Here is a 27266-nt window from a genome sequence, read left to right on the forward strand (position 1 = left end):
GTCAGCCATTTTATGATTTTTTTTTTTACAATATATCTTTAATCACCGTCATTTCCACAACAGAATTCAATTAAACACAATATAGAAGTTGAAATGTGCTGTAAATGACACTGTTGTTTGAATTTTCATAACTTTCAGACAAATTGGTCAAAATCACAAATCTTCTCTGATGCACACAGTATATACAGGCAATGTGGGATATTGTTAGCAGACCAATTATTTAAAGTATTGAGAGTGTGAAACATGTTTTAATGAGACTTTACTTTCTAGAAGTCCACAGTGTCAAAAGTTGAAGAAACACCCATAAATTATGACTTTATTGGCTGTGTATTGAAAGCAATCAAACCAATCTGAAGAAAGCCACACTCACTGTACATATTAGACACCCCCCACACACAAAGCGACAGCCCTCAAGCCTTTTGAGCACTAAAGAGAGTGTCAAAAGAGTTGGTTTCTTCTCCGCCATTGGACACGTACCAATAAAGTTGTTGTTCTGTATTGTACAGTGTTGTGGTTGTTTTTGTCACAATATATGAGATGAGGGATTCTTCAAACAGAGAACTCCAATAAAACTGTAATCTTGTGATGGAGGGAATAAATCCATCATGTTTTGACAGTAACGCTATTGCACCTCTCCATATCTGCAGAACACCATAGTGGAGGCGTCACTACAGCTTCCCCCATCTCTCTTCTCATCTCTGGGAAACTCGGGCCAGGCAGAAGAGGCTGTCTATAAGCTCCACCTGCTAGCTTTTCGCAATGGCAAACTCTTCCCACCAACTGGCAACTCCACCCTCCTCAGTGATGGCAGCAAGAGAAGAAGTGTGGTCACCCCTGTTATCCTCACAAAGATTGGTAAGAACATTGGTGTAAAAGAGAAAGGAGGCGGCATGAACCGGCTTGACAATATAAATAATATTTTAATGATTAACTTAAAGCAAAAGATACATAACAAACACAAACGCATACAGGGCAGCTGCCTGTAGCTCTCTCCGTCTCTCCTGAACTGCTGCCTCCGGCCGCCTTTATCCCTCTCATGGGCTGGATTAGCCCGATTCTCTGATTTGCCATAGCCTGGTCCTCGCTCACTCCTGCACCCTCTAGTGGATGACAGCCACTCCTCCCCCGGGTGGATTGGAGGCATTTCTCCGGCCCTTGGCGGACGGAATGTCCCGTCACATTTTGGTGGATGTAAGGGTCTCCTCCGCCCCTGGCATCGGTTCTGCCACTGCAGGCGGTCGGTAGGGAGCCCCTCCTCCCCTCACAGTTGCCGGTCGTTCCATATATATTTATAGACATATAACACACAAACGCATACAGGGCGGCTGCCTGTAACTCTCTCTCCCGAACTGCCACCACCAGCCGCCTTTATCCCTCTCGTGGACTTGATTAGCCTGATTAGGGGCAAGGCATGCATCATCACCACCTGGCCCTACCCCCCTCCTTGTCACAATTGGGTTCCTGTAGCTCAACAGGTGGAGCATGTTGCTAGAAATACCATAGGTTTTATTCCTAGGGAACACTCAAACTGATAAAAAAAAAAATGTATACCTTGAATGCACTGTAAGATACTTTGGAAAAAAGGGACTGCTAAATGCATTCAGAGTTCATTCTTGGGGCTGTGAAATATTTGTATTTTGTCTGTCAATCAGTGTATGCATTATCATCTGTGATTAATTAAATGGTTAATGGAAGTGATTTATAATTAATTTATCAAGTTTGACACTTAGTACGTTTACATGGACTTTCAGTTTCAGTCTAACTAAAACAATAGTTAGTCTGTTTAAATGTGAACGCTTTAGTCCGACTGAAATTGTGCCGCTCTGATTTTTGCAAGTCGAACTAACAGACCAAGCTATTGCGATCGTTTCATGGCTTTGGCCTCGGGTTTTGCGTGTGCTCTTGAAAGACAGAAATTATACACAACATGTATTCCTCATCCTCATCTTATGACATTTCTTCAAATTTTTCATTATGCATTTTGTCATGAATACTTGGAAAGAGAGATATGACTGTAGCTCGACTACGCAAAACTTGTTGTGGGATTGTATCATACTAATTGTAACGGTTTGATTCCTTTTCATGTGATTTCTAAAAGGGAAAGTTCACCCAAAAATCACCGTCATTACATCCTAGATGTGTATGACTTTCTTTCTTCAGCAGAACACAAACAAATATATTTAGATGAATATCTCAGCTCTGTAGATCCAAACAATGCAAGAGAATTGTAATCAGACGTTTGTAGCTCCAAAAATCACATAAAGGAAATGTAGAAGTAATCCAAAACACTCCAGTGGTTAAATCCATACCTTCAGAAGCTACATAATTGGTGTCGGTGAGAAAAAGATGAAAATGTAGGTCCTTTTTTACCCTAAATCTTAACTTTAACTTTCACTTTTACATCTGAAAGTCACATGTGGAGACTGTTTAGTTTCACCATCACACCTGAAAGTGAAACTGAATGATTTTTTTCTCACCCACACATATTATGTTGCTTCTTTGAGCTACAAAGGCCTGATCACCATTCACTTTCATTGTATGGACCTACAGAGCTGAGATATTCTTCTAAAAATCTTTGTTTTGTGTTCTGCTGAAGAAAGAAAGTCATTCACATCTGGGATGACATGAGGGTGAGTAAAGAATTTTTGAGAAAAGAAACTGAGCTGAAGCTCAAGTGTCTCACACACACACACACACACACGCACACACACGCACACACACACGCACACACACACACACACACACACACACACACACACACACGTCACAAGTCTTGAGCCTAGCATCCATTTTTAGTAAATGATGGAGAAAGACCTTCTTTATGGGTAATTTATTTATAAATCAAGTCCAGCTGGTACGTTTAACAAAAGTCATTTGCATTTTGTATGGTGAAATTTAATCGTCATAGAAGCTCAACAGGTGAAATTTAACCACAAGCAAATCATAGAAATGCAAACACCAGTGGAGAACTTCATTACACAAAGACCTATTATGTTGTTTTCTTTCCTTAAAAAGAAACTAAACTCATTGAGATGATAATTGCTGCAGAATTATGAGATTAACTGGAAATTTATATTTTCCATTAACATCCATAAATTTGTCATGCTATCAAAGATGGTCCATAGCCCAAATCGTATTTTTTGTGCTCTGTGATATAGTGACTAAAATGTTGTAAAGGTAACATTTGTCACATTTTAACTGTTCTTGTTTGCTTTTGGTTTTCTTTTGTAATTGTAATAATGTAACATTCTAACTAGTAAATTGTTTGTTGTTTAGAGGGCTTCCCACTGAAGAACCTGCAGAATCCAATGAATGCCACTCTCAGACGCTTTCTGCAGGGCACAGACGCGGTGCCCGCCTACTGGAACTTCAGTCTACTGGGGGGACAGGGCGGCTGGCAGAGTGATGGCTGCCGGGTCATCCATCAAGACGACAACTTCACCACCATGTCCTGTGATTCACTTAATAACTATGCTTTACTGATGGTGAGATGATGTAGAATGAGTCATTAATGGACAAAAATGAAAATTTGATCATTATATTGTACTGTTTTTTTGATGTTTTGATTTATCTGCTAAAACAATAAAAATTCCACCCTGTTCCAATAAAGTTATTGAACATTTTAGAAGACTTGGAATATCTGCACAGATTGTATAGACGACTTTTAAAGTAGTCTAAATTTCCATTTTGCAAGAACTCGTTTTGTGGTCCCCAGAAAAATAAATCATTTAGAAGGTTTCGAGTGAAAGTAGATGATGCAAGTAGATGGTGACAGATTTTTCATTTTTGGAGGAGCTGTCCCTTTAAGTCCCTTTAAGCAAAAATAATGCAAGTGGATTTGTGAAAAAGGAATACTGTGTGTACTACTGTTATCTGACTGAGATAACAGCCATAATAGACCTGTTTGTTAATGGATCTTTTCACCCATTCTCAACACCCACTTCCAGAATATGATGAGGAATCAAATTATTGGAATGATCCCAAAGACAGTACATTAACAAATATAATATGATGTTATTATGCAGGATCTCAAAAGGACAGGGAACGATGCGTACAGCTTCAAGCCTCTTCACCCTGTTATCTACGCCACAGCCATCGTACTGGTACTTTGCCTGCTGTCAGTCATAGTCAGTTACATCTACCATAACAAGTAAGCACTAAAACTTTCCTAATCTCGATTGAAAGCGGGAAAATAAATGGGGATTATTGTGAAGACCAATTATTTGTGCCTTCAATGTCATCTGAAATAACAAACTTGTTGGTTTCTTGTGTTTTAACATGTACTCCTTTTAACAAGAGGTTTAATGTGTTCAAAGGTCAGTGCGCATAAGTAAGAAGTGCTGGCACATGCTGGTGAACCTGTGCTTGCATATCTTCCTCACCTGTGCTGTGTTTGTGGGCGGTATCAACCAAACATACAACGCAAGTGTTTGCCAAGCGGTATGTGCCTTCTTTTCCATCCTTATACCATTTAAACTTTGGGTTGCAATATTTGCTATGATAAAACCTTAAAGGGGTAGTTCACCCAAAAAATGAAAATTCTCTCATGTTCTCACCCTCATGCCATCCCAAGTGTGTATGACTGACTTTCTACAGCAGAACACAAATTAAGATTTTAGAAGAATATTTTAGCTCTGTAGTTCCTCACAATCCTATTTGCTCTTTATTATGTTTTATATTTTGTATTAAAGGTGGGGATAGTACTGCATTACTCCACACTGGCTACAGCACTGTGGTCAGGAGTGACTGCACGCAACATATACAAGCAGGTGACGCGCAAGACCAAACGATACGAAGAGTTGGATGAGCCTCCACCTCCACCCAGGCCGATGCTGAGGTAAATTATTAAGTAATAAATGATTAAGAAAATATGCATAGTGTTCCTTCATCATTCATTGTCCATTGTAGGCATTCAAAATTTGGGGTTAGGTTGGGGTGATGTTTGCATTGCCCCATTGGCAAAATTATATGCTTTTGAATTAGGTTCACCTCCTCTCCACTTGGTGTCAGTAAAGACACCCGAGAAAGCAAGACCAGGCATTGATGTAAAATGATTGTGCTTTTCATATGAGTTGAGGATATTTTATAATATACCATGTTAATTAAAACTATAGTTTTAATTCCTATGCTAAATAATTGCTCTAAAGAGAATTTACATTTCTGTCTTATTTTGTTATACAGATTCTACTTAATAGGAGGAGGCATACCAACCATTGTCTGTGGAATAACAGCTGCTGCTAACATCAAAAACTATGGCAGTCAAGTCACTGCACCTTAGTAAGTATGAACTGTTATAAATCTTTGAACTCCTGCTAAGGCCTCTATTGTCATACTAGATGACAATGAAAGGTTAATAATAATGGGACTACATTGAAGAAAGCGCTAAATAGCTTTTTCTTGGTCACAATACTGCCTTGGGGTTATTTTTCAAGTAGCCTAATTATTTAAGTAATTTTGTTGGCATTGTGCACCATATGGAGGGCATACATTTCTGTTCTGCATAAACACCCTAGAGAAAGCAGTAGGAGTGTGCAGCAAAGCCATTATCTGTATCTGTATCTGTATCTGTTCATATGACAAAATTATCTGTCTCTAAACCGGAAGTGTGTCAAAATTAAATGAAAGGCCATTTTTACATTTATAGTTTATATTAATAAAATATGATTTGTATATGCCTTTTTCATAATAATAGCCAAATAATAGTAATTATTATTATAAAATTATTATTTAAAACAATATTATTTTATGCTTTTTTTTTTTCTTACCAGAAGAAGATGAATTTGTAGGCTACATTAACTGTGGAATATGTTGTTAACGGTGGTTTCTCCTGGTATTTCTGATATTAATATCTGCCTGAAACTTATTTTGTGTTTGTCTTTGCATGTATAACAGCATTATTCTGGAGAGGCAAGATGTGTCAAGCTAAATGTGAAATGTCAAGCACATATTTTACAGTGAATAATAATTCAAACATTAAAATTAATTTACAATAAATGTAGCCTGTAAGCAGGTGAAAGTCACATAAGTCTATCAGGTATTTTTATGATAGGACACTATTATTTCATTAAATAATGATAATATGTGGCGGCGGGGTTGTGGTCAAGCGTTCGACCACGCCCCCACCACCACAAAATAATAATAACAATGTTACATTTATGTAGTAACTTACCAAAGTTCAAGAACACTTAACATTCTCACATTTAACAGTTTAAAGAAAAAGATTAAAAGCATGTTTCAGTTTCTTCGTTTTACATGAGCAGAAATATTCTGAATAGATGAAAAATCTATGGAGCATTTGAACCTTTATGGAGCATTTGAACTTTTTTCAGAATAGAGACTTAACGAGATAATAACTGTTATAATCACTGATGTGGATATGATGTGATCAACTTTGAGGCAGAAAGACAAGCTCCGATGTTAAATCACTTCAGGTAAGAAATTTAACAGGTTTAATTCAGGTTTAGGATATTAATAAATACATGGGAGTCATGTGTGAATCCTGTGAACATTGACATTTCAAAAAGTGGAAAGTGTACATGATGTGGTCTCTTAGTTAATGTTACACTTGACAAGCTCCAGATGAGCACAATTAACAGAGACCGCAAACAGAGTCGAGACCACTCTCATCCAATCTGAAATCACAACTTGTGTATTTTCACTCATACACATTAGAAATATTTATTAGAAATATACACAGATTAATTAATTATTTGTAATTTTGGATATGTTTATTTAAAATGTTGCTTTATCCTTGTGATTTTAGGATAATCAGTTATACAAATATTTTTTTATATTATTCAGATGAATCCGTTATTAATATTGTAGTCATTATTCATGCCTTTCCTAATAAGGTATTCGGCTTCAGGCACATCCCTTGAAAGCAATTTCTCTTTTGTTTTTCACCCATCAAAATCACATGAGTCATTTAAAAACAATAATATAGTTATATAATGCAGTGATATAAAATATTGTGTGTGTGTGTGTGTGTGTGTGTGTGTGTGTGTGTGTGTGTGTGTGTGTGTGTGTATATATATATGTATGTATGTATGTATGTATGTATGTATGTATGTATGTATGTATATGTGTGTGTTATGAGCTATTGCTTAAATGTGTTTGTTGCCTAAAAGCAACATTTGTAAGACAGTGTAATGGATATAGCTCTTCTATGCAATAATGTCACACTTCCATCCACTAAAGGGAATGTTGTCATTTATAATGTATTATTTTAATTTTGTGTTTTCCATTACTAGTGAAGTATCTACTTTAAGTATTTACTTAACATGTATTTTGTATTAATAGCATGGCCTGTTCTATTTTTTTCTGTTTTCTTTTGTCACGTAGCAGTACACTGATGTTTAATGGAATTGCTTTAATACACTGCACTGCTTTTATTATATTTTTTTTACATTATGATGTATTAAAATTGTATAGGAACTCACAGCATATATTTAAATAATTTAAAGCCTGTCTTTATTTATATTGTCACACATGGTTGCCTCTAAGCAAGTTTTATTTAAATTGTATTATTACTTATGATTATTTAGTAAAGTTAGTATTTATTTTAGTAATGGAGTCAATTTTATTCAAGAAGGTGAAACAAACCTCTTTTTTTTTTTTTCATTTCTTATATTATGCATAGAGTAGAGGGTTCAAAACAAGAAGTTATGATTATCACATATAATTAAAATCAGGACAGGGTCTTGTCCTGATTTTGTCTGGTAGTTTGAAATAAACATTGATAGTATTTTAGTTTGTTACATAAAAATGATTTAGTTTAATTAATTAGACATGTGCTTTTATACATTTTAATCATGTGAGCTGACATGCAGTGGTATTGAATGGTACATAACTGCGTTGTTATAAATTGCACATGGCTGGATACACATAAAATATAGAGTCTCTATCTGCCTGAGGGCACACTCAAAATCCCCCAGTGAACATTTCTGTCATTTCCATAGTCTTTCTGTCATGAGAAATTACTTTTTGCTATCGATTGAGCTTAATGCCTGTGCTCTGCAGAGTGCAGGAGAATACTTTATTGTAGAGAAGAGTTTAGCTCTGCTCTGAAGTTGTGTGAACTTAATTATGGTATTCTATTTTTGGCTCTAGTCTCCCCATCTTTTGTCTGCTAGTTTCCCTGTCTTCCCCTCTTTCACTTGTAGCAGCTGTTTGGATTGTGTAACGGCAGTGTTTAATTTGAAAATCCAGACCATCTGAGATCTTTGGGGTTTAATTAATCTCAAGCTACCGCGACAAGGCAAAGAACGCTCTGCTGAGCCCCACAGAACCAATTCCCATACGTTGAAGGAGGAGTGCATCATACATTCTTTAATATTTGTCACTTTGAGAATAAAATGAAACCCTAGATGCAAACAATATTTTCATTTCCAACTCATGTGTGCTTGTAACGGGGGGTAATTTCTCTAAATTGATGTTTTAAACTTAACATAAATGTTTATACTATCACTGGTTTCTACCTTTCATACTTGAATATATTTAACTGGAAAGGATTTAACCTATTTCATATAATTATAATGCAGATCCCACTTAGACTTTAGCTTTAAACGCACATTATTACTTACAGCAAAATAATTATTACCTTATAAATGTGAAACATTTTCAGTAATATTTTATAAATATTACATGAATAGTTTACACAGAAATAAAAATTGTGTATTTATTCACCCTTTTATCATTCCAAACCCCTATGACTTTCTTATGTGGATCACAAATGTGCAACACAATGATGTTTTAATATTTATCGCTGTCCAATACAATGGCAGTTGATAATGCATCACTTAAAATTTAATAAAGGTCCCAAAATTAAAAGCAGTCCATGCTGCTCGTTTGTCATATTTCAAGTCTCCTGAAGGCTTTAGGTTATGGTTGGAAACAACACAAATTTTAAGTATTTATTTTTCTTTGTGAAAATTTTGGTCCATTGCGCTATGAGTACTATTTAAAGTAGCTTGTTCACAGTGGCTTGCACGATCTTGTGTGAACCTTCAATGTTTAGTGCTACAAACAATGCAAGTGGTCCTATGAACATGCCTCCTAACTTGACAATGTAGGTTAATAATTAATTTAAGTTTTAAAATTGCCATCAAGTATTGATGTATCACTCTGACTTATATTAAATTCAATATAATTATCAATTCTTTCTAAATGTAAATATTTAATGGAACTATTACTGTTGACACATATATGTGGTTCTTATACAAAAGATGATTGTGAGTGCAAATGTTACAAAAATGCCTCGGGTCTCCACAATGAGTTATACAGAATATATGTGTAACAAATGCATGAAAGTTGGATACATGTATAAAAAATAGCATAATTTGTACTCTCAGAACAACAGAATAAAAAGTGATCTGTTTTGTCTCCTCAGCTGTTGGATGGCATGGGAACCCAGTCTTGGTGCTTTTTACGGACCGGCAGCCTTCATAGTTTTTGTGGACTGCATGTACTTCCTCAGTATTCTCATTCAGCTCCATCGACACCCTGAGCGTCGTTTTGAACTCAAAGAACAATCTGAGCAGCAGCAGCATCTCTCGGTTGCCGAGGCAACTGAAATTACGCCTGCCCACCTGGAGTCCTCATCTGCTGCAGCCACTCAACCGGTATTGATGGCCGCGTTGGAGAACGAACATACTTTTGCGGCCCAACTCCTTGGCGTTGCAGGGTCCCTTGCTCTTTATGTAGTGCTGTGGGTGTTTGGTGCTCTCGCCGTGTCCCAGGAGCGCCCAGCTGACTTGGTGTTTGCTTGCCTGTTCGGTGCCTCTGCTTTGGCCCTCGGGGCATTTCATGTGGCCCACCACTGCGTGAATCGTCAAGACATGCGTCGTCATTGGTCACGGGCATGTTGCCTGGGCCAACGGAACTATGCGGTACAGGTTGATGCTTTGCTTGTGCCTGCTTCGGGGTCTAGTGGATCTCTTTTGACATCCAGAGAAAATGGCGAGGCTGCCAAGTTCCCCGCCAGCAGTGCTGAGTCTTCATGCACCAATAAGAGTGCACCAAGTCTCCGTAACTCCAACCAGGGTTGTAAAATGACCAATCTGCAGGTAGAAGCTGCCCAGTGCAAAGTGGCCCCTTCAACTGCCAATGGGGCCACCATACTGGACAACAGCCTGACGGAGCATTCAGTGGACACAGAGATTAAGATGCATGTTGCACCTGTTGAGGTCCAGTATCGCCCTAGCTTTGTCAACAACAACAATCATCCAGGAATGGGCAATGCCAACATTAATGGCCACTCAGGACGAAATCACAAGAACAGAGCACGAGCGCATCGCGCCAGCAGGCTCACGGTTTTACGTGAGTACTCTTATGACGTCCCCACCAGCGTCGAGTGCAGCGTGCAAAGCGCCCCCCAAAAGCGCCACCACCATCATGAGAGTCTGCATGCAAGGAACAGCCGACGGGCAGCGTACCTGGCTTACCGCGAACGGCAGCAGAGCCAGCTTCAACAAGACAGCAGCGATGCCAGTGCGAGTTTACCCCGCCGGTCACGCCATATTGATAAGCGGGCCAGCAAAGGTAGAGGCACCCGTTTGGGCAATGGCCCTAGTAATAGTTTTGGGCATGTACTTAGCAGCAACTTAGGCAATGGAATGAGTAATGAGGCCATAGTCGGAGTAGGGGAGGAGGGTTTGGGGACTTATGTCACCAGCCAAACTAAAGACTGTCCAAAACATCCCCTCCCTGTTGAACTGGAGGTACAGCCCAAGTCCTATGGGTTGAATCTAGCATGCCAAAATGGACTTGCCAAAGACTCAGAGAGACTACAGAATGTGTCGCCTCTGAACATGGAGACTCCTGGAAATATAAAGACTGGCTTGTGGAAAAATGAAACTACTGTGTAGCAAGATTCCCTCCTGGAAAACTACATATCAAGACAATTTCCTATGTAACTGTGAATCCTGTATTTTATTATTTTAATCCAAATGGGACAGTTTGTAAAAAAAAAAAATAGTTTTCAACAGAATTTGCATTTTAATTGTTTATATTCAAAATACAAAGATATATAGTTTCCCACATGGCTGTAAATCATGATGCTCTATTTTTGTATAATTTAGGCCCATTTTGTATTTCATTCTTACATTTTATATGTGAATATGCATGATGTGCTGCTGCCCTTTAAAATATAGTGGGTTAATCCTTTACTGTATATCCCTAGTCCAAAAAAAAAATCATAATTTGTAAAGGTCTTAAAGGGTATTTGTAGGATTTCAACAGAACACAAAACAACAACTAGATCTTTTCTAACACTTAGCTCCCAATAGGACATTTAGGTTGATAAAATGGAAATGCCCCTGTAGAACATCACAATAATATAAAGAAACTCTTTTGGGATTTTATAATTCCTTTAACTGTCTTTAACACTCATTATTTCAATACAATGCATGTAGGTTTGTGATAAATTACCCATCCAAAAGGGCTCTAAGGATTCTATAAGAATCTAAGTTCACGTCCACATTAATATTCTTTTGTTTGATCTCATCAAAACTGGAAATGTTGGATGTGGCCTAAAAATTCTATAAGAACCATATAAGAACTGATTCTTAGCTCATTTTTATTTGATTCCATTAGTATCCTTTAAGACTGGTTCAGAATTATGGTGAAATTCCACTAGGAATCCTGTCATTTAGGATTTGCTGACCGGAATCTTCTAATGTGTTTTCACAAAATAAAGAAGATTGTTTTTATTTGCAGCTATCATCATAATAATAAAACAGTTTTCACTGTGCACTTCATCTAATATATGAGTTCTAAGGGGAGTTAAACCCTTCATTGAGAACTTCCTCTTGGCTCTGTGGTTTCGAGTAATTGGAACACATTGCACCTGCTTCGTGGAAATCACAGGCTCTAATTGAGGTGCAGGTCTTGATCTCTGTGATGTGGTGGAATCAGTTCGATGGGCAATGTCAGGAAATTCTGTGCTGCTCCCTCCAGTGTTGGATGCCCATGCAGTGATTGATGGCTGACTCTCAGGTCGGGCTGCCTGTCATCATTAGTAGTGACGGGGATATAATTGCTGTTGTGCAGCCTCACCTCTCCTACCCCCTTCTTGTCTAACTTGCCACAAGTCTGTCGGGCTCTTATCAGCAGGGCAATACAGGACTGTGTATGTGTGAAGGAAAATAGAAAAATGCTTTATTCACACACATGTTGCTAAGAATTGTGGATCAACATACACTTTTTTGTGTCCTTTTTAACTACCAAACCTTTGTAAGTTTAGTGGTGCTAATGAAGTCCATTGGGGTTTTGCTTTGTTAAATTAGGCAAGATATAAATTGTGTTCAAGACAATGAAGGTAACTGAGATTATTGCTTTCATATATTGCAGATAGATACGCTTTTGCTCTAGAGATATAGAGCTTGATGTAGACATATTGAGCATTTTTCTTGCGTTAATACAGTGCCTGTCTAGACAGAAATATAAAAGTTAAGAAAGTTAGACCCTTAAATAAATGGACCAAAATGCTATTTATTGAATAGAGTGCAACAGTGCCCATCCACTTTTAAAAAGTGTTTGAAAATCAGACAAAAAGACAAAGGTATAAGACTAAACAACCTTGTCTTGTAGAATGAACATTACATTTTTGGAAACTGACTTTCACGTGCTGCTTTCTATGTTTGTTGCAGTTTCCTGGTTAAGTGATATAGATATCAGATATCTCCTTATTGAACACTAGAGGCACTACATCTGTAAAAATTCATTTTTCGCTCTATTACTCATCCCCTGCTATGTTATATCAAAAATGTTTTACTTGAATGCATAATTTGTGAAACTGTAATTGTAACACTTGTAGTACAGACCCACCTACTTATACACACTTATTCCAATATTAATACTTTTCTTGGTAGCTCATCTGATTTGGACTTTGGACTCGTTGACTGATGTTTTAGTCCTGCCAAAGGCACACAAAAGGGAAAGTGCCATAAAAGTGATACAAAATGATGTGGTTGCTTCAGAAAATGTGCTTTTTATTTCGATTTGGCATTTACAATGCTATCAGTTAGGTGTTGGTTAAAGGTAAGATTGTCTGATTTGTTAAACTCTCATTTATCTTTTAAGACACTATTTGTTAGGTTTAGGGTAAAGTTTTAGGTTTGGGAGATATGGTTTTACTCATTAAAACCATCTAAAGTTCACCTTAAAAACCATTTGATTACAACCTCATTTTGCTTATCAGTGGAAATTGCAGCCAAATGTGTAATGAAGCACGTCATTTCAGTTTTGCTAATACATTGCAGTGCTCGGGTACATTTTATGAGACCAGGCTGAGACTAAACTTACTAAATGTATTTAACGAGGGAATGAACTTCTATCTCATTAAGCATTATGAATGATATAATCAAATTAAAAACGATGGAAGAATATGATTATATTGACTTAAAGTTGTTGATTAGAAGTACAGTAGTCTACAGTGTTTCAAAATATATAGATAAATACAAAAATATCAGCAGGTTGAGAGTGTAGGGAGACTGATTTGATTGTGTCATTTCTAGTGAGTAATTGCAGTGCTTTTTGGCATGATTTTTAGACAGCGACTCTATTTGTTGGATCGTTTCCCTTCAGGATCTTGGGTAGTGAAGTTCTACACCAGGAATTGTTCTATTAAATACAAAGTTTTAATGACATGGACTGATGGCTTCAACTGAAGCATTTATGGTAGGGAGTTAATGGGAGGGTCTGTCTTTAAAAGTTTGTAAATTCTATATCAAATAGCTTTTACCATATTTGATATGGTAAATAGTTTTGCCATATATAAAAGAGAGGAAAAAAAGCTCTTTGGTTGGGAATTTTTACAATTATTTATGCATTTATTTATTATTCTCAGAATCCAGTTTTAGTAAAAAAAAAAATGGTAAGTTAGAATTGTATTTCATTTGATGAAGTGCATAATGAAAAAGTTTTTCCTTAGGCCAAATTTAGGCTTAAAATGAAAAGATCAACTGCAAATTGCACAAATGCACAACTAAAAGTGGTTTCTCGTTGCACAAGGTGTGCATGTAAAAGTGTAAATATACAGAAATTATATTCCTGTCTGCCATCAGATTGCGATCTGAGCTTTTTTTTGTTCCATTAACCATATTTAGCCATATGGAGTGGTTGACTGACAGTTGATGTCAAATCTTTTTGGCCAGATGGATTATTTGGTGACATGCCCACTTCATGTCGCAGACATCTCCTTACTGATCTGCCGTAGGCATATTCAGTATTTACTGACCTGCCGTAGGGATATTCAATATTATCAGTATTGGGTCTACCGATAAGTGCCGCTAATGGGTAGGTGGGTCTCAAAAGAACAGCACCTAAAAATTGATTTACACCACTGTGTCAACAGGAAAATAGTGTAACTTATTAAATGTATTGTTTGCATAAATTAAACTTTATCAGGGGCCTGGATAGTTCAACAAGTATTGACTACCACCATTGGAGTCGCGAGTTCAAATCCAGGGCATGCTGAGTGACTCCAGCCAGTACTCCTAATCAACCAAATTGGCCCAGTTGATAGGGAGGGTAGAGTCACATGGGATAACCTCTTTGTGGTCGCGATTAGTGGTTCTTGCTCTCAATGGGGTGCGAGAATCGCGGAGAGTAGCATGAGCCTCCACACGTGGAGTGTCTGCGGTGTCATGCACAATGAACCACGTGATAAGATGTGCGGATTGACGGTCTCAGAAGCGGAGGCAACTGAGACTTGTCCTCCGCAACCTGGATTGAGGTGAGTAACCACACCACCACAAGGACCTACTAAGTAGTGGGAATTGGGCATTCCAAATTGGTAATAAAGGGGATAAAAATTAGAAAAATAAAATGAAAATTGAACATAGCTCAAAGCAAAGATGAAAATTCAAAAAAATCTTCAGTTCAGATGTAATGTGGGACAAGCCATTGCATTGAAACTGCTTTGTGAAGGTCATGCAGCAACAATTCATTTGGAAATGATTGAAAGGCAATATATCCTTAACATTAATCTGCTGTATTTGCTCATGGAGGGTTTAACGAATGAATATGAGACAAGATGTTCTTAATTTTCACCCCTCTAATGATATTGTACATTTTTACAGACAGAGATGTATTGCCAGTCCCTCCTGAATATTACCAAATTAAATAAGGCTTTGAATTATGGATGGAGGGTTTATGACTGTATAAGTTATAGATGTTATAACAGTATAACATAAGTGCTGATCTTGAGACTTTGTATGTTAAGTGGATGTCCTTTTTCTACTGTTACACAAATTTCATCAGTTACATCTCTTTATTGTTGTTGATATTAGGTTTTTGTCACTACACATAGATCTAGGAGGATTCAGCGCCTCATTCAACTCGCTGATAGGTACTTTCAACAGCTTTCAAGCCTACTGTATATGTTATGAATGCTGCAGCCAAAAGTTTGGAAACACACATCTATTTATATATATATATATATATATATATATATATATATATATATATATATATATATAGGTATTTATTTATTTAAAGGCTTGTGTTTGAATGCCAAAAAAAAAATAATTGTAGATAAATATAAATTGTGCCTACATATGTTTGGTTTAAGTGGACCAACAAGCCCAATGTTAATGGTAAACTAATTAATGTGGTTACTCTGCTGGGACACCAGTGTTTAAATTACATTTAGGTCAGCTGGTTAAACATAATTTCAAAAATTGCTCAGAAAACTGAATTTGGTTGTGAAAAAAGGTCTACCATAATTTTTTTGCAGATGCTACTTGGTTTGATATTTTGTTATCTAATGCAAAGCCATTCATACATTTATTGGTGTTACTTAACACTTAAGTTGGCCTATACACTGTGTGTATATATATACATATATATTAGGATGCATATGCAGGCTTCTTATTCAACTTCATCATCAACAGGCAAAGCTTGAACAAATGCTATGCATAACATGGATGATAGAGTAGCATTGAATCCTTCCCATATTTAGATTTTTTTGGCAAATGTGCTTTTAAAGAAGCATCTGGCAGTGTGTTTGAGGCTCACCTTTGAGATGAAGATTGATATCTTCTGTAAAGTTATACCATCTGTGTGTGATAGAATTAGCTTGCCTATGGTGTAGGATGAAAAATAAATGCCTCACCTTCAGTTGACTAATTAGGTACAATGGCATGTAATCTGTTATAAAATATAAAAGCTTACTCCTTAATGCATGCGAACACAGGAGACTGATACTGTACATATGGAGAAACATGTAATCAGATAGTGTAATGGATTGTAAGAGCTTCAGGTGATACAGATTGTACTGTCAATCTTGAAACAATTCCGTTTTCAATCACCATGATGGTAAAATAGATCAATATCATGGATTTGATATGGGAAATTAATTGATTTGGAATAAATAAATAAATTATGAGGATGCAATGTTCTGTCATCCAGCTCTTCAACCAAACACCATAACCTGCAGCAAGGCGGCCCACAGGTCAAAGACAATCATTATGAGTGGTGGTGGCATAGTGGGCTAAAGCACATAACTGTTAATCAGAATCAGTTAAGTGTCTTGTCCTTGAGCAAGACACTTAACTCCAGGTTGCTCCAGGGGGATTGTCCCTGAAATAAGTGCACTGTAAGTCGCTTTGGATAAAAGCGTCTGCCAAATGCATAAATGTAAATGTAAATTCTGGTAACCTGACACCATTATTATGAAGTTCTTGCTCTTACAAGCCATTGCTTGAGCACTAGGGAATGTGATCGTGATCACAGGAGTACAGACATGTAATTAGGTTGCTACATGTTTATAGCACACACAGAACATATACATTGATTCAGAGAACTCATTTTCCATCTGATCTTTTGTTTTACAACATGGAATGCCAGGGATTAGCGAGATGATGGTATGATAAAGAAAATCTATTGTAAACTCAGCATAAAAAGAAATGTCCCTTTTTCAGGACACTGTATTTTAAATATAATTTGGTACAAATCCAAATAACTTTACAGAACTTTATTGTAAAGGGTTTAAACAATGTTTTCCATGCTTGTTCAATGAACCATAAAAAATTAATGAACATGCACCGGTGGAACGGTCACAAGACACTAACAGCTTACAGACGGTAGGCAATTAAGGTCACAGTTATCAAAACTTAGGACTCTAAACAGACCTTTCTACTCTCTTTGAAAAACACCAAAAGAATAATGCCCGGGTTGCCTGCTCATCTGCGTGAACATGCCTTATGCATGCTGCATGGAGGCATGAGGACTGTCTCACCAGGGGTGATGGTCGGACTCACGTTTATCGTCGAATAAATGAGCGTTACACTGAGGCCTGTACTCTGGAGCAGGATCAATTTGGAGGTGGAGGGTCCGTCATGGTCTGGGGCGGTGTGTCTCAGCATCATCGGACTGAGCTTATTGTCATTGCAGGCAATCTCAACGCTGTGTGTTACAGGGAAGACATCCTCCTCCCTCATATGGTACCCTTACAGCAGGCTCATCCTGACATGACCATCCAGCATGACAATGACACCAGCCATACTGATCGTTCTGTGCGTGATTTCCTGCAAGACAGGAATGTCAGTTCTGCCATGGCCAGTGAAGAGCCCGGATCTGTTGGATCAGAGGGTGATGGCTAGGGCCATTCACCCCAGAAATGTCTGGGAACTTGCAAGTGCCTTTGTGGATGAGTGGGGTAACATCTCACAGCAAGAACTGGCAAATCAGGTGCAGTCCATGAGGAGGAGATGCACTGCAGTACTTAATGCAGCTGGTGGCCACACCAGATACTGACTGTTACTTTTTATTTTGACCCCCCCCTTTGTTCAGGTACGCTTTGTTCCATTTCTGTCTGTGAAACTTTTTATGTTCATACAAATATTTACACATGTTAAGTTTGCTGAAAATAAAAGCAGTTGAAAGTGAGAGACCGTTTCTTTTTTTTTTTTTTGCTGAGTTTATGTATGAATATATTGCAACCCAACTCCTCATGATTTCTATCTGACATCAGAGAGCAGCTGTTAGGCAGTAACATGAAACAGCTCTGCAGCTCTTGTGCTGAATGTACAAACTTTGCACCCCTAGAAATATACCTTTGTAAATTAATGGACAAAAGTTGAAGGAAAACTCAGTTTCTGTAACAGGAATTGTGTGAAAGGTAAGGTGCATTAAATATGGTTAATATAGTTTATAAAACTATTTATTATTATATAGTTGAAAATAAGAGTTGGAGATTATACATTATGCTCCTCTTCAAAGACAAGCAGTTGTACTATTTTGGAATGGTTGGGTTAGTTTTGTATCGGGGAATGCGTTAATGAAGTAGTTGACATATTACACTCTCAGCCTATTATTACTTTTGAAATGAGTGTCATAATTAATCAGCTATGACTGATTAATTTAGCCCATTTGTTTCCTTACTTTTGGGTTTTTTGCATCTTTTTACTGGCAGATATCATGAAGACTAGAGTACAGGACATTTTTGGGAGAGAGAGAGGAAAAATGCGATCATAGGCTCACTGTAAAAAGTATTATACTGTTTAGTGCAAGCCATTTTGATTTTATATCATGTGAAGAATATGAATTCTAGATATCTACATTTCAATTTTCAGTATTTAAAATGCTAATTTGTGAAATCATTAAATATGTTTGCAGTAGTAAAAATGTAATGTCAAATAATGACATCATTACTTGTTGAAATGCCCATTGCTGATACCAACAAGTAAATATAATGACTGATTTCTGTAACTGCATTTCCACAATTTGGAATTTCACAATGATCTTTCATTCACTCCAGTTTAAAACACAATTACTAATATCTATTATTACTTTCTTCCAATTGTACTTATTAGCTATGCACTTCTTGCTTGTAAAAATATAATTTGTTATATCAATCATTACATTGTTTGTGGTGAAAATTTCCATTCCTGATAATAACAATTAAATTACAACTAGTGAAAAAGCACATTTTTGTTATTGTTAATTTGGTTTTGACCAGTGGCGATGTTAATTTTCGGATATTTGTAACAAGTAAGAAAGCCTTTTAAGATTTATTTTTTACTTTATTTAATATTCATGTTATTGATATCGTATTTCCCTTTCCAGGTATCTGAAATACCAAATCCAACATAATGAAATAAATGTACAGAACTATGAAATTGTTTATTCAGGAATGGACATTTGCACTATTAACAATATAATAGATATCTGAAATGAATATCCTGCACACAATGAAATGTGGAAAGGGCTTGCGATATTGTTGTACCTTGCAAAATTATTCAGACTTAACCAAATTCGTAATTTTACAGAGTTACAAATTCCACACTGAAATTTCAACATTGGTTAATGCTAAAAAATACTAAAAACTGAAATATGCTCTTTGAACATGTACTCAGTACCCAAGTTTTGTACCAATGAAAGCTTCAATGGTCTGGGAACCAGCATGGCACACATGCAAGTTGTCTTTGGGTTGGAATTGGATAATCGTTGAAATTTTTAGCAAGAAATGTGTGTTTGTGCCATCTTTCCTTACAATACATGACAATCAGTTTTTATATTCTGTTACCTAATTAAATAACATTCATAAGTGTCAAAACTCATTTTGGGGCCACTTAATTTAACTATAGACTTGATAAAAATCAGTTTTCAATTGTCTACTATTTTTTTTTATCCCATAACTATTTTTTTTTTTTTTATTAGCTTCATTTATCTCCGCTGAATGAGATGTAATACTTAAACATACAATGAAAGCAAACATTTTAAAAATAAATATTTTACATTTAAAATTAATCGCCTTAATAAAGTTCAGTACTGATGCCAACTGTGAAGAGCGGGAGCGCGCCTAACCGGTGACGCGCATTCGCGCCTGCAGCTGAAGTTGGCGAACGCTGAAGCACAACAATCAGAATCCACAGCAGCTGCTCACCGCAAGTGCGCTACACGGGGAATAACTGAGAGGCAACTAATACTAATATTGCAATGGAGAAGAAAATAGACAGCATCTCAGCTCGAGTGGACTCTTCAAGTTCGTCGAGTGGTAGGACTAAAGGTGCATGTTTATTCTCTCGAGGTGTGGATGCTTTGGGGAAGTTGAGGGCGCGCGCACCTTGACATGTTTTCTCATGCATGCAGATTCGTGGCGATGTGTTGCATGCCAAGTAAGTTCATGTCTGTACTTTTGCCGTTCTTTCAATATTAGAGGTTTATTGCTAGTAGCAATATACATAACATTGTTTAAATTTAGTTTTAGTAGTAGATAGTTTTTTTTTTTTTTTTTTTGATTATTTTTTTATTTACTTATTTTTATTTTCAGGACAGCTGAAAGCTTTTATAGATGGAAATAATGTTATCTCTATCGTGAATTGCTCCCACCTGTGAGAAGATTGAGGATGGATTTACAAATTGGTTTGTGGCAATTATGACCACAATCTGTTGTTTTTTAAACACTTTCTTGGCTTTGCTATCAATAAACTGTCATAAATCCAGCATTACATTTATATTAGCAATATCCTAACCTATCCTTTATATATACTTATCCTATTTTACCCCACACTTGGGGTTAAAAGCCCCAAGGGAATTAGAGTGATATCATGTAGATATAGATACAATAGTTATAGCACACAATTTGGCAATGGAAATACTTTTGAGATCAATTTTTTTTTTTTTTTTGAGTAACAAATTAAGATTTGTCTTATCCAAAATAACCACTTCATAAAAGGATACACAATTTCCTGTTAATATCAATCACATATCCTGTAAACAAATGAGTGTCCAATGTGATTAGATCAGTCAATGTGAGCCCACTTAAAACATTCTTCAGAACAAATCTCTTCCCCCTACTTAAGAAAAAAAGTGTGTTTTATATGCCTTAGCCCCTGCAACAAGGGGACATTTTACCCCAAATACTACCCTTTCAATTACTGGACTGTTAAAACCTTTGAAATAATCACCTTGAACAAAACTGAAAATTACAAATGAGTATTTTGTCTCAAAATAAATGTGATCATTTCAGGGATTCTCATTACATGCATTTGCAACATTTTAAAAGCTAGGCTATTAAATGTGACATCAGTCATCAGATATTGTACGCAATGACCTCGTGTATCAGGAATATTTAGAAGTGCCTAATGACAATAGGTGTTTAGGAAAGTGCTGTTGTCATTTTTGTTGCTATGTAGTTTTATGGGAGGTATTAAAATCAAAAGTGCCTTTTACAATTATGGCCCTTTAGCCCCGTTGTACCGTACTCTAATTTAAAGTAATGAAAGTTAACAGTGGACTCAAATGACCAAGATACACATTTGTATGATTGAAAGAAGGTAGTATTTTAATTGTTGTGGCCGAATATTAATACTGAATATTGAATTGGCTACACTCAGGTGTGCAGCTCTACTTAATGTACAGTTTGCTTAGCTGCTCTTTGTGTTGTACACCTGTCCAAATGGATTATAAAGACATTAACTTGCTGATGATGAATATACCAATGCACTTTGATGCTTTGTGCGACTTTTAAAAAAATTATAATTTCTCATAATTATATGTAGTATTAAGAATAATATTCCTACATGCCTGTTGTCTTTGCAGAAATCACAAAACAGTTACAAAATGCATAGTGATCTTTTTCTGTGCAATAACAGGACTTTCATTTGCACTAATGGTTTGTTGTGCATTAGTACATTTTTATCCCTTGCTTAAAGTGTAATGTTGCTCCATATTAAATGATAAAATATCTAACACTTTTTTTGTTTAAATATAGGCAACAAAGTTGGAATTATTCCCCACACAATTTCTTACATTTACTCATCTACTTTGCAAACACATTAAATTAGAAGCAAGTTGTTAGTCTCAACTTGAAACAAATGTTGCAGCCAAGGTTAATGTGAATAATTAGCATTTTCTTTGCAAGGCCAAGATATACAATTCTTTAAACCTTGAATCTGCAATGACATGATTAACATCTTAACATTCACACTTACAAATTCCATATTCCGACAGGTTTATTACCGTTAGAGCAATGTTCTGCTTTGCGTGCTTTCAAGGGTAATGCCATTTAAACTTGTCTTTTAGGCTTAAAATTCTTACAGCTAGAACAGATATATTTTGTGACAAGGGCGGCAATTGATGTGAGCATTAAGCAAAAAAGGTCAAGGAGGATGAGGGTATAAAAACGTATAAGTTAAATGATTTTGACAGCATCAAATTATCTCCATTGCATGCATTTTGAATTAATTTTTTTAATATTTAAGAATTTAGGGAATGTCAACATAAAATAACATTGTTTCTTTTTAGACCCACTTCTTGCTGCATCGTTAGATATTGCCCAGCTTACGAAAATAATGAAATAATTCCCTGATTAGTGTTAAGTCATTTGTGACCCCCCCCATGTGGAACACAATAAGATTATTTTTGTAGAAACTTCATGTAGTTCTTTTCCATACAACAACAGTTCATAGTAACCACAGCTGTAAAACACTATAAAAGAATAATAACAGGGGCGGCTGTGGCTCGGTTGGTAGAGCAGGTCGGCCACTAATCGCAGGATTGGTGGTTCAAATCCCGGCCCACATGACTCCACATGCCAAAGTGTCCTTGGGCAAGACACTGAACCTCAAGTTGCTCCCAATTGCAGGCTAGCGCCTTGCATGTGTGTATGAATGGGTGAATATGTCACAGTGTGAAGCTCTTTGAATACTGTTAAGGTTAAAAAGGCACTATATAAGTGCAGACCATTTATAAAAGCATAAGACTAATATAATATAAGCTAATGTTTGCTAATATATATGACCTTGTGTGAGACCGAAATTCAGATCTTTATTTGCTCTCAAATCTCATTTTCCATTCTGTAGCATGTTGCGAGAAATGCGAGATCATATGGCGCTTTGGCATCAATCACATCAAATCTAGGGTAACATGTCTATATTTTGTAATCTTAACGTAATTGCATTTGAGATGAATATAGTGAAACAAGTAATATTAACTACTTTTATGGTGTTTTTGCAACCTAGTCTCTTGAAATGAACATTACTCAAACTCAATTTTTGCAAAAGATTTACGTGCTTGTGTTCTACGTTATCCGCAGTTTTCTGGTAAAATTAACTCCACACAACTGTGCGTTTTGTTCACTTTCACACGAATCACGAGTACAATGGCTGATTTTGACTTCATAAACACAAATTATTTCGCTCTATTACTCACACACTGCTATGTTATGAAATCAATACACGAAACACATCATTTGAAAAACTATACATTTTGATGTTTGAACTACAGATCCACCTACACTTTTACACACTTATTCCAATCTGATTAGCTTCCCTCATAGAGTGTTGGACTTGGAACTCAGAAGGCCACGGTTTAAGCCCAACCAAGCACACAAGCTGACGCTTGAGACAGAAGTGTCATAGAAGCGACCCAAAATTACATGGTTGCCTCAGAAAATGTGTTTTTCTTATCACATTAGGATACAATTAGTTAGGGTTAGGTGTTGGTTAAGGATATCTGTTTTGCTAACATCTTATTTGCTTTTAGGACACCAATGGTTAGGATTGGGTTAAAAACTTTATCTAACAATTCACCTTTAAAAGCTCATCTGATTACGACACCATTTCACTCGCTGTTGGTGCCCCCCACTGGACAGTTCACTGGGAACCTGTAGCAAAACGTTTAATGAAGCATGTCATTTCGTTTTGCAAAAATGTTGCCATGGTAGCATAATTTTCATTAGATCAGGCTGTGTTTTATTCTTTTTAGAGCTTGATCGCTATGACCAGGCATTCTATGAATAAGATCTGCTTTTATAGATTCTTTTGAAACTTTTGTATTACATAAAAAAAATAACAGCATAATGATTTAGAACAATATGAATTTGAGTAAATGATGATAGACTTGTCATTTCTGGGTGCACTACTCCTCTATAAAACTAGATGGTTATAAAGAAAATGACATGCATGGTTTTTTTTCCCCCCATTGGTCATGCAGTTGAAGAAGACTCCCACAAATAGTTAGTTAGGGTGGCAATATTATGTGGGTGACCGTTTCACTTTGCAAGTTACTTAAATCTCAAACCCGTGCATTGGAAACCCTGGCCACACAGTTGAAAATGTAATCGTTGTTGCTTTGCTGACTGCTAAACTTTTAGTGCATATTTACATATAGAAGAGTATCAGTCTGCTGTGCAGAGCAGTGTTAAATATTTAAAGTCCTGAATGGTAGATGAAGGGACACTATTTTCTTTTATTACCTTTTTTTTTATGCATGGCTGACTATGAACAGACTGGCAAAACACTTATTCTACATGTTGAGACTTGATAACTTGGTAGTACTGAGTATGATTTGTTTGTTTGTTTATTTGTTTTTAAAGCTGACGTTAATCATTTCTGATAACCAGTGTCACAAAATGAATTGGAAAATGACTGATTGTTTTCTGAACACTACCCTGCATGTTCCATTGGTTGACAAACAAATTATAATTTTATCATAAGAAAACCACAAACTTCAGCTTTAATTTCAGCTTTTTAAATGGTGTGCCATCCTTGTCCCCATACTGTGTGTTTGTTTCATGTGTAAACTACTTGGTAAATGACTCAAAAGCCTTGTTTACTGAAGCATTACTAAAGATATTTTGAACCATCGATGGCCTTGTAGTAAAGTGCACCTTTCATCTAAAGCCAAAGGTCTGTTGACCTATTGTACCTCACTCACTGCTGGCTTTAGAGCCTATAGAACTGGTGACATGTGCATCACTGCATGAATTGGTTAATTAGGAATAGTTGCCTCTGTCCGTAATAGTTTCAGCTAAAGGATGCGCTCTCATCAACGTAATTTCATCCTGTGTGTTAATCCTTATCCTCTTATCCTACTTTTTACATATCTTTGCAATTTTATGTTGCATAATCAGTAGGTGTTACCAAAGGCTTGCCAGGTGGACTTCACAATTTTACTTGTGATAAATTCTGTATGCGTGAAAGTGTCTGAAAGGCTGAACATAATCAGCATTGCATCTCCATACTGCTACAATTTTCCTATAAATTATTGTTAATCTCTCTACATACATCTCAAGAAACATGCAGCTTTTATTTCTGAAAGACGTGCTCTCAGATTGACAAAGACATTAATTTTAAATCTCAATCAGTAACTATGTTTACATGCAGCATAATGCAAACTCTTAATTGGAGAACAATTGAGCTCCATGGAAATGAAATTTCTGTTTAATTAGTAGTGCAGATCTTAAATAATCTGTTACACAGAAGAAGAATTGGCATGGTAACCTCTGAATCTGACTGCTTTCACAACTGTACTCTAAAATACATTATGTTCATGAAGTTTATTTCATTTAACATTTGATAAAGTGGATTTTGTAAATAAGTACAGCAATAGTATACAGTACATAAGGAATAATCCATGGCTAGGTGTAAGTTTTAATGCACAACGTGGAGGAACGTGCATTCAAATCGTTTAACGCACACCTATCCATGGATTATCCCGCTTCTACCATTATCACTTGCCAGCATTGATTAATTACAGCTGTCATTGAATTTTACAGTGCAAATTTAATGGTTAACTTTATCTATAGTTAGATCTAGAATTCTTCCCGTTCTAAATCAGACACATGGATAAAGTAGTGTGAATATATCACAGTTTGTTGGACACAAAACACACTTTAAAAACTGAATTTTAATATTCAGTCCAAAAATATTGATAGCCACATAATGTAGAAGTGTTGGAACTCCTCAGAACATGTAATATTGAATTTCTATTCTTTGTCATTTCACATTATAATGAGGAAAAAACGGCGCTGCTTGTTATGAAACCGTCTCCATCCATTCAGAGCTTCAGTCAGTGATTTCCATTGATTGAGATCTGCCCTGTAGCAGTTGTATGCTGCACATATTTAGCAGGGCAGCAATTTTAAAGGATGTTTACATATTACAATTTAAATAGATTTGCCTCATCTTGTGGACAGCAAAAGTGAGTAATATGGGGCTGATGAACACTGTTTTTTCTGTGTTTCATGTAGCACATCACAGTTGATTTAAAGGCACTGTTGCATGACTTGATTATGTTGTTTTGTGATGTGGTTAATCACAGCTCTGAAACTATATTTGCATCTGGAGGTCGTTTGAACAGAGGCATAAAACTCTCGCAATATCTTAATACGGAAGAGGGCAGAATAGGCGCGTTAATATAGAAAAGTGATTAAAACTGACTGGATCTACCTGGGCATTAAATGGTTTTAATGCATGCATTTTAGCCAATCCGAATCAAGTATTTGAATAGACCAGGGCATAAAAATTATAAATTGGTCATTTTAAGAGTATGAAATGTCAAATGCATATAATGATACACGTTTTTTTCAACTATGATTTTCACAAAGAGAGCAACTGGAGTGGTGGTGGTGTAGTGGACTAAAGCACATAACTGTTAATCAGAAGGTTGCTGGTTCGATCCCCACGGCCACCCCCATAGTGTCCTTGAGCAAGGCACTTAACACCAGGTTGCTCCGGGGGGATTGTCCCTGTAATAAGTGCACTGTAAGTCGCTTTGGATAAAAGCGTCTGCCAAATGCATAAATGTAAATGTAACTGCAACTGCATCAACAGGCCAAATAATGCACATGTTGACAATTTAGCTTCTTTTTCAAAGTAAGATTACATTTTTACCACTTTGTGATATGAATAACACTCTTACAGCGGCAAATGATTTATGCTGCTAGTGTTCAATATGCTTGTAACTTGTTTCATGCTGTTGTTAAAAATTCACAACGAAAACGAATCGGTTACCTAACGTAACCTCGGTTCTCTCTAGATGAGAAGCCAAAAAATTATCCTTAATTTTGTATCATTTGTCAACGCAGTGCAGCAACTGCAGACCTTGAGCGGGCTAGCTAGCGAGCTCATTGGTTGCTCTGCGGCAACTGCTGCAGCCTATAGACGAACTTGGGCGAACTCGCGTCCAATGAGAGGCGTCCGCGCGCTTACTGCATCAAAGCCCGCCAAAATGGGCGTGGCTAGAATGCATATAAGCGTAGTTCGTAGGCTGGAACCCTGGTTTTCATTGAATGAAGCGAAAGTCGCCGTGGCGCTGAAGCACGGCCGGCTACGCAATACTCGTTCCCTCATCTAGAGAGAACCGAGGTTACATTAGGTAACCGATTCGTTCTCTTACGAGAGGTTCTCTCGTATTGCGTAAGCTAGCTTACGCTACGGGAACCCATTGTCAACGCCGTGCGCGCCAAGCATCCACTGCATGAGCCCCGGGGGTGGGGGGACCCGGGGGAGCCCTTGTGAGTGGGGAAATAATATTTG

At 36.8% G+C, this 27266-nt stretch overlaps 2 protein-coding genes across 2 annotated transcripts in view; both read left to right on the forward strand.

Annotated features, from left to right (window-relative positions):
• LOC127649460 (adhesion G protein-coupled receptor A3-like) overlaps nucleotides 1-11739 on the forward strand; it is a 63298-nt gene extending 51559 nt beyond the window's left edge. Inside the window, 7 exon segments of the mRNA XM_052134939.1 lie at nucleotides 648-855; nucleotides 3277-3485; nucleotides 4026-4150; nucleotides 4317-4440; nucleotides 4692-4837; nucleotides 5182-5277; nucleotides 9389-11739. Of these exon segments, the coding sequence (XP_051990899.1) occupies nucleotides 648-855; nucleotides 3277-3485; nucleotides 4026-4150; nucleotides 4317-4440; nucleotides 4692-4837; nucleotides 5182-5277; nucleotides 9389-10865 (2385 nt within the window). The 3' untranslated portion in view covers nucleotides 10866-11739.
• An 8133-nt stretch (nucleotides 11740-19872) lies between these two features.
• The window catches only part of LOC127654638 (Kv channel-interacting protein 4-like), a 238566-nt gene continuing 231172 nt past the window's right edge, over nucleotides 19873-27266 (forward strand). The window contains exon 1 of the mRNA XM_052144593.1: nucleotides 19873-20011. Coding sequence (XP_052000553.1) covers nucleotides 19942-20011 — 70 coding nt within the window. The 5' untranslated portion in view covers nucleotides 19873-19941. The remainder of the gene's footprint in view (nucleotides 20012-27266) is intronic.

This window comes from Xyrauchen texanus, chromosome 1, assembly GCF_025860055.1.
Source record: "Xyrauchen texanus isolate HMW12.3.18 chromosome 1, RBS_HiC_50CHRs, whole genome shotgun sequence".
Taxonomy (NCBI): domain Eukaryota; kingdom Metazoa; phylum Chordata; class Actinopteri; order Cypriniformes; family Catostomidae; genus Xyrauchen; species Xyrauchen texanus.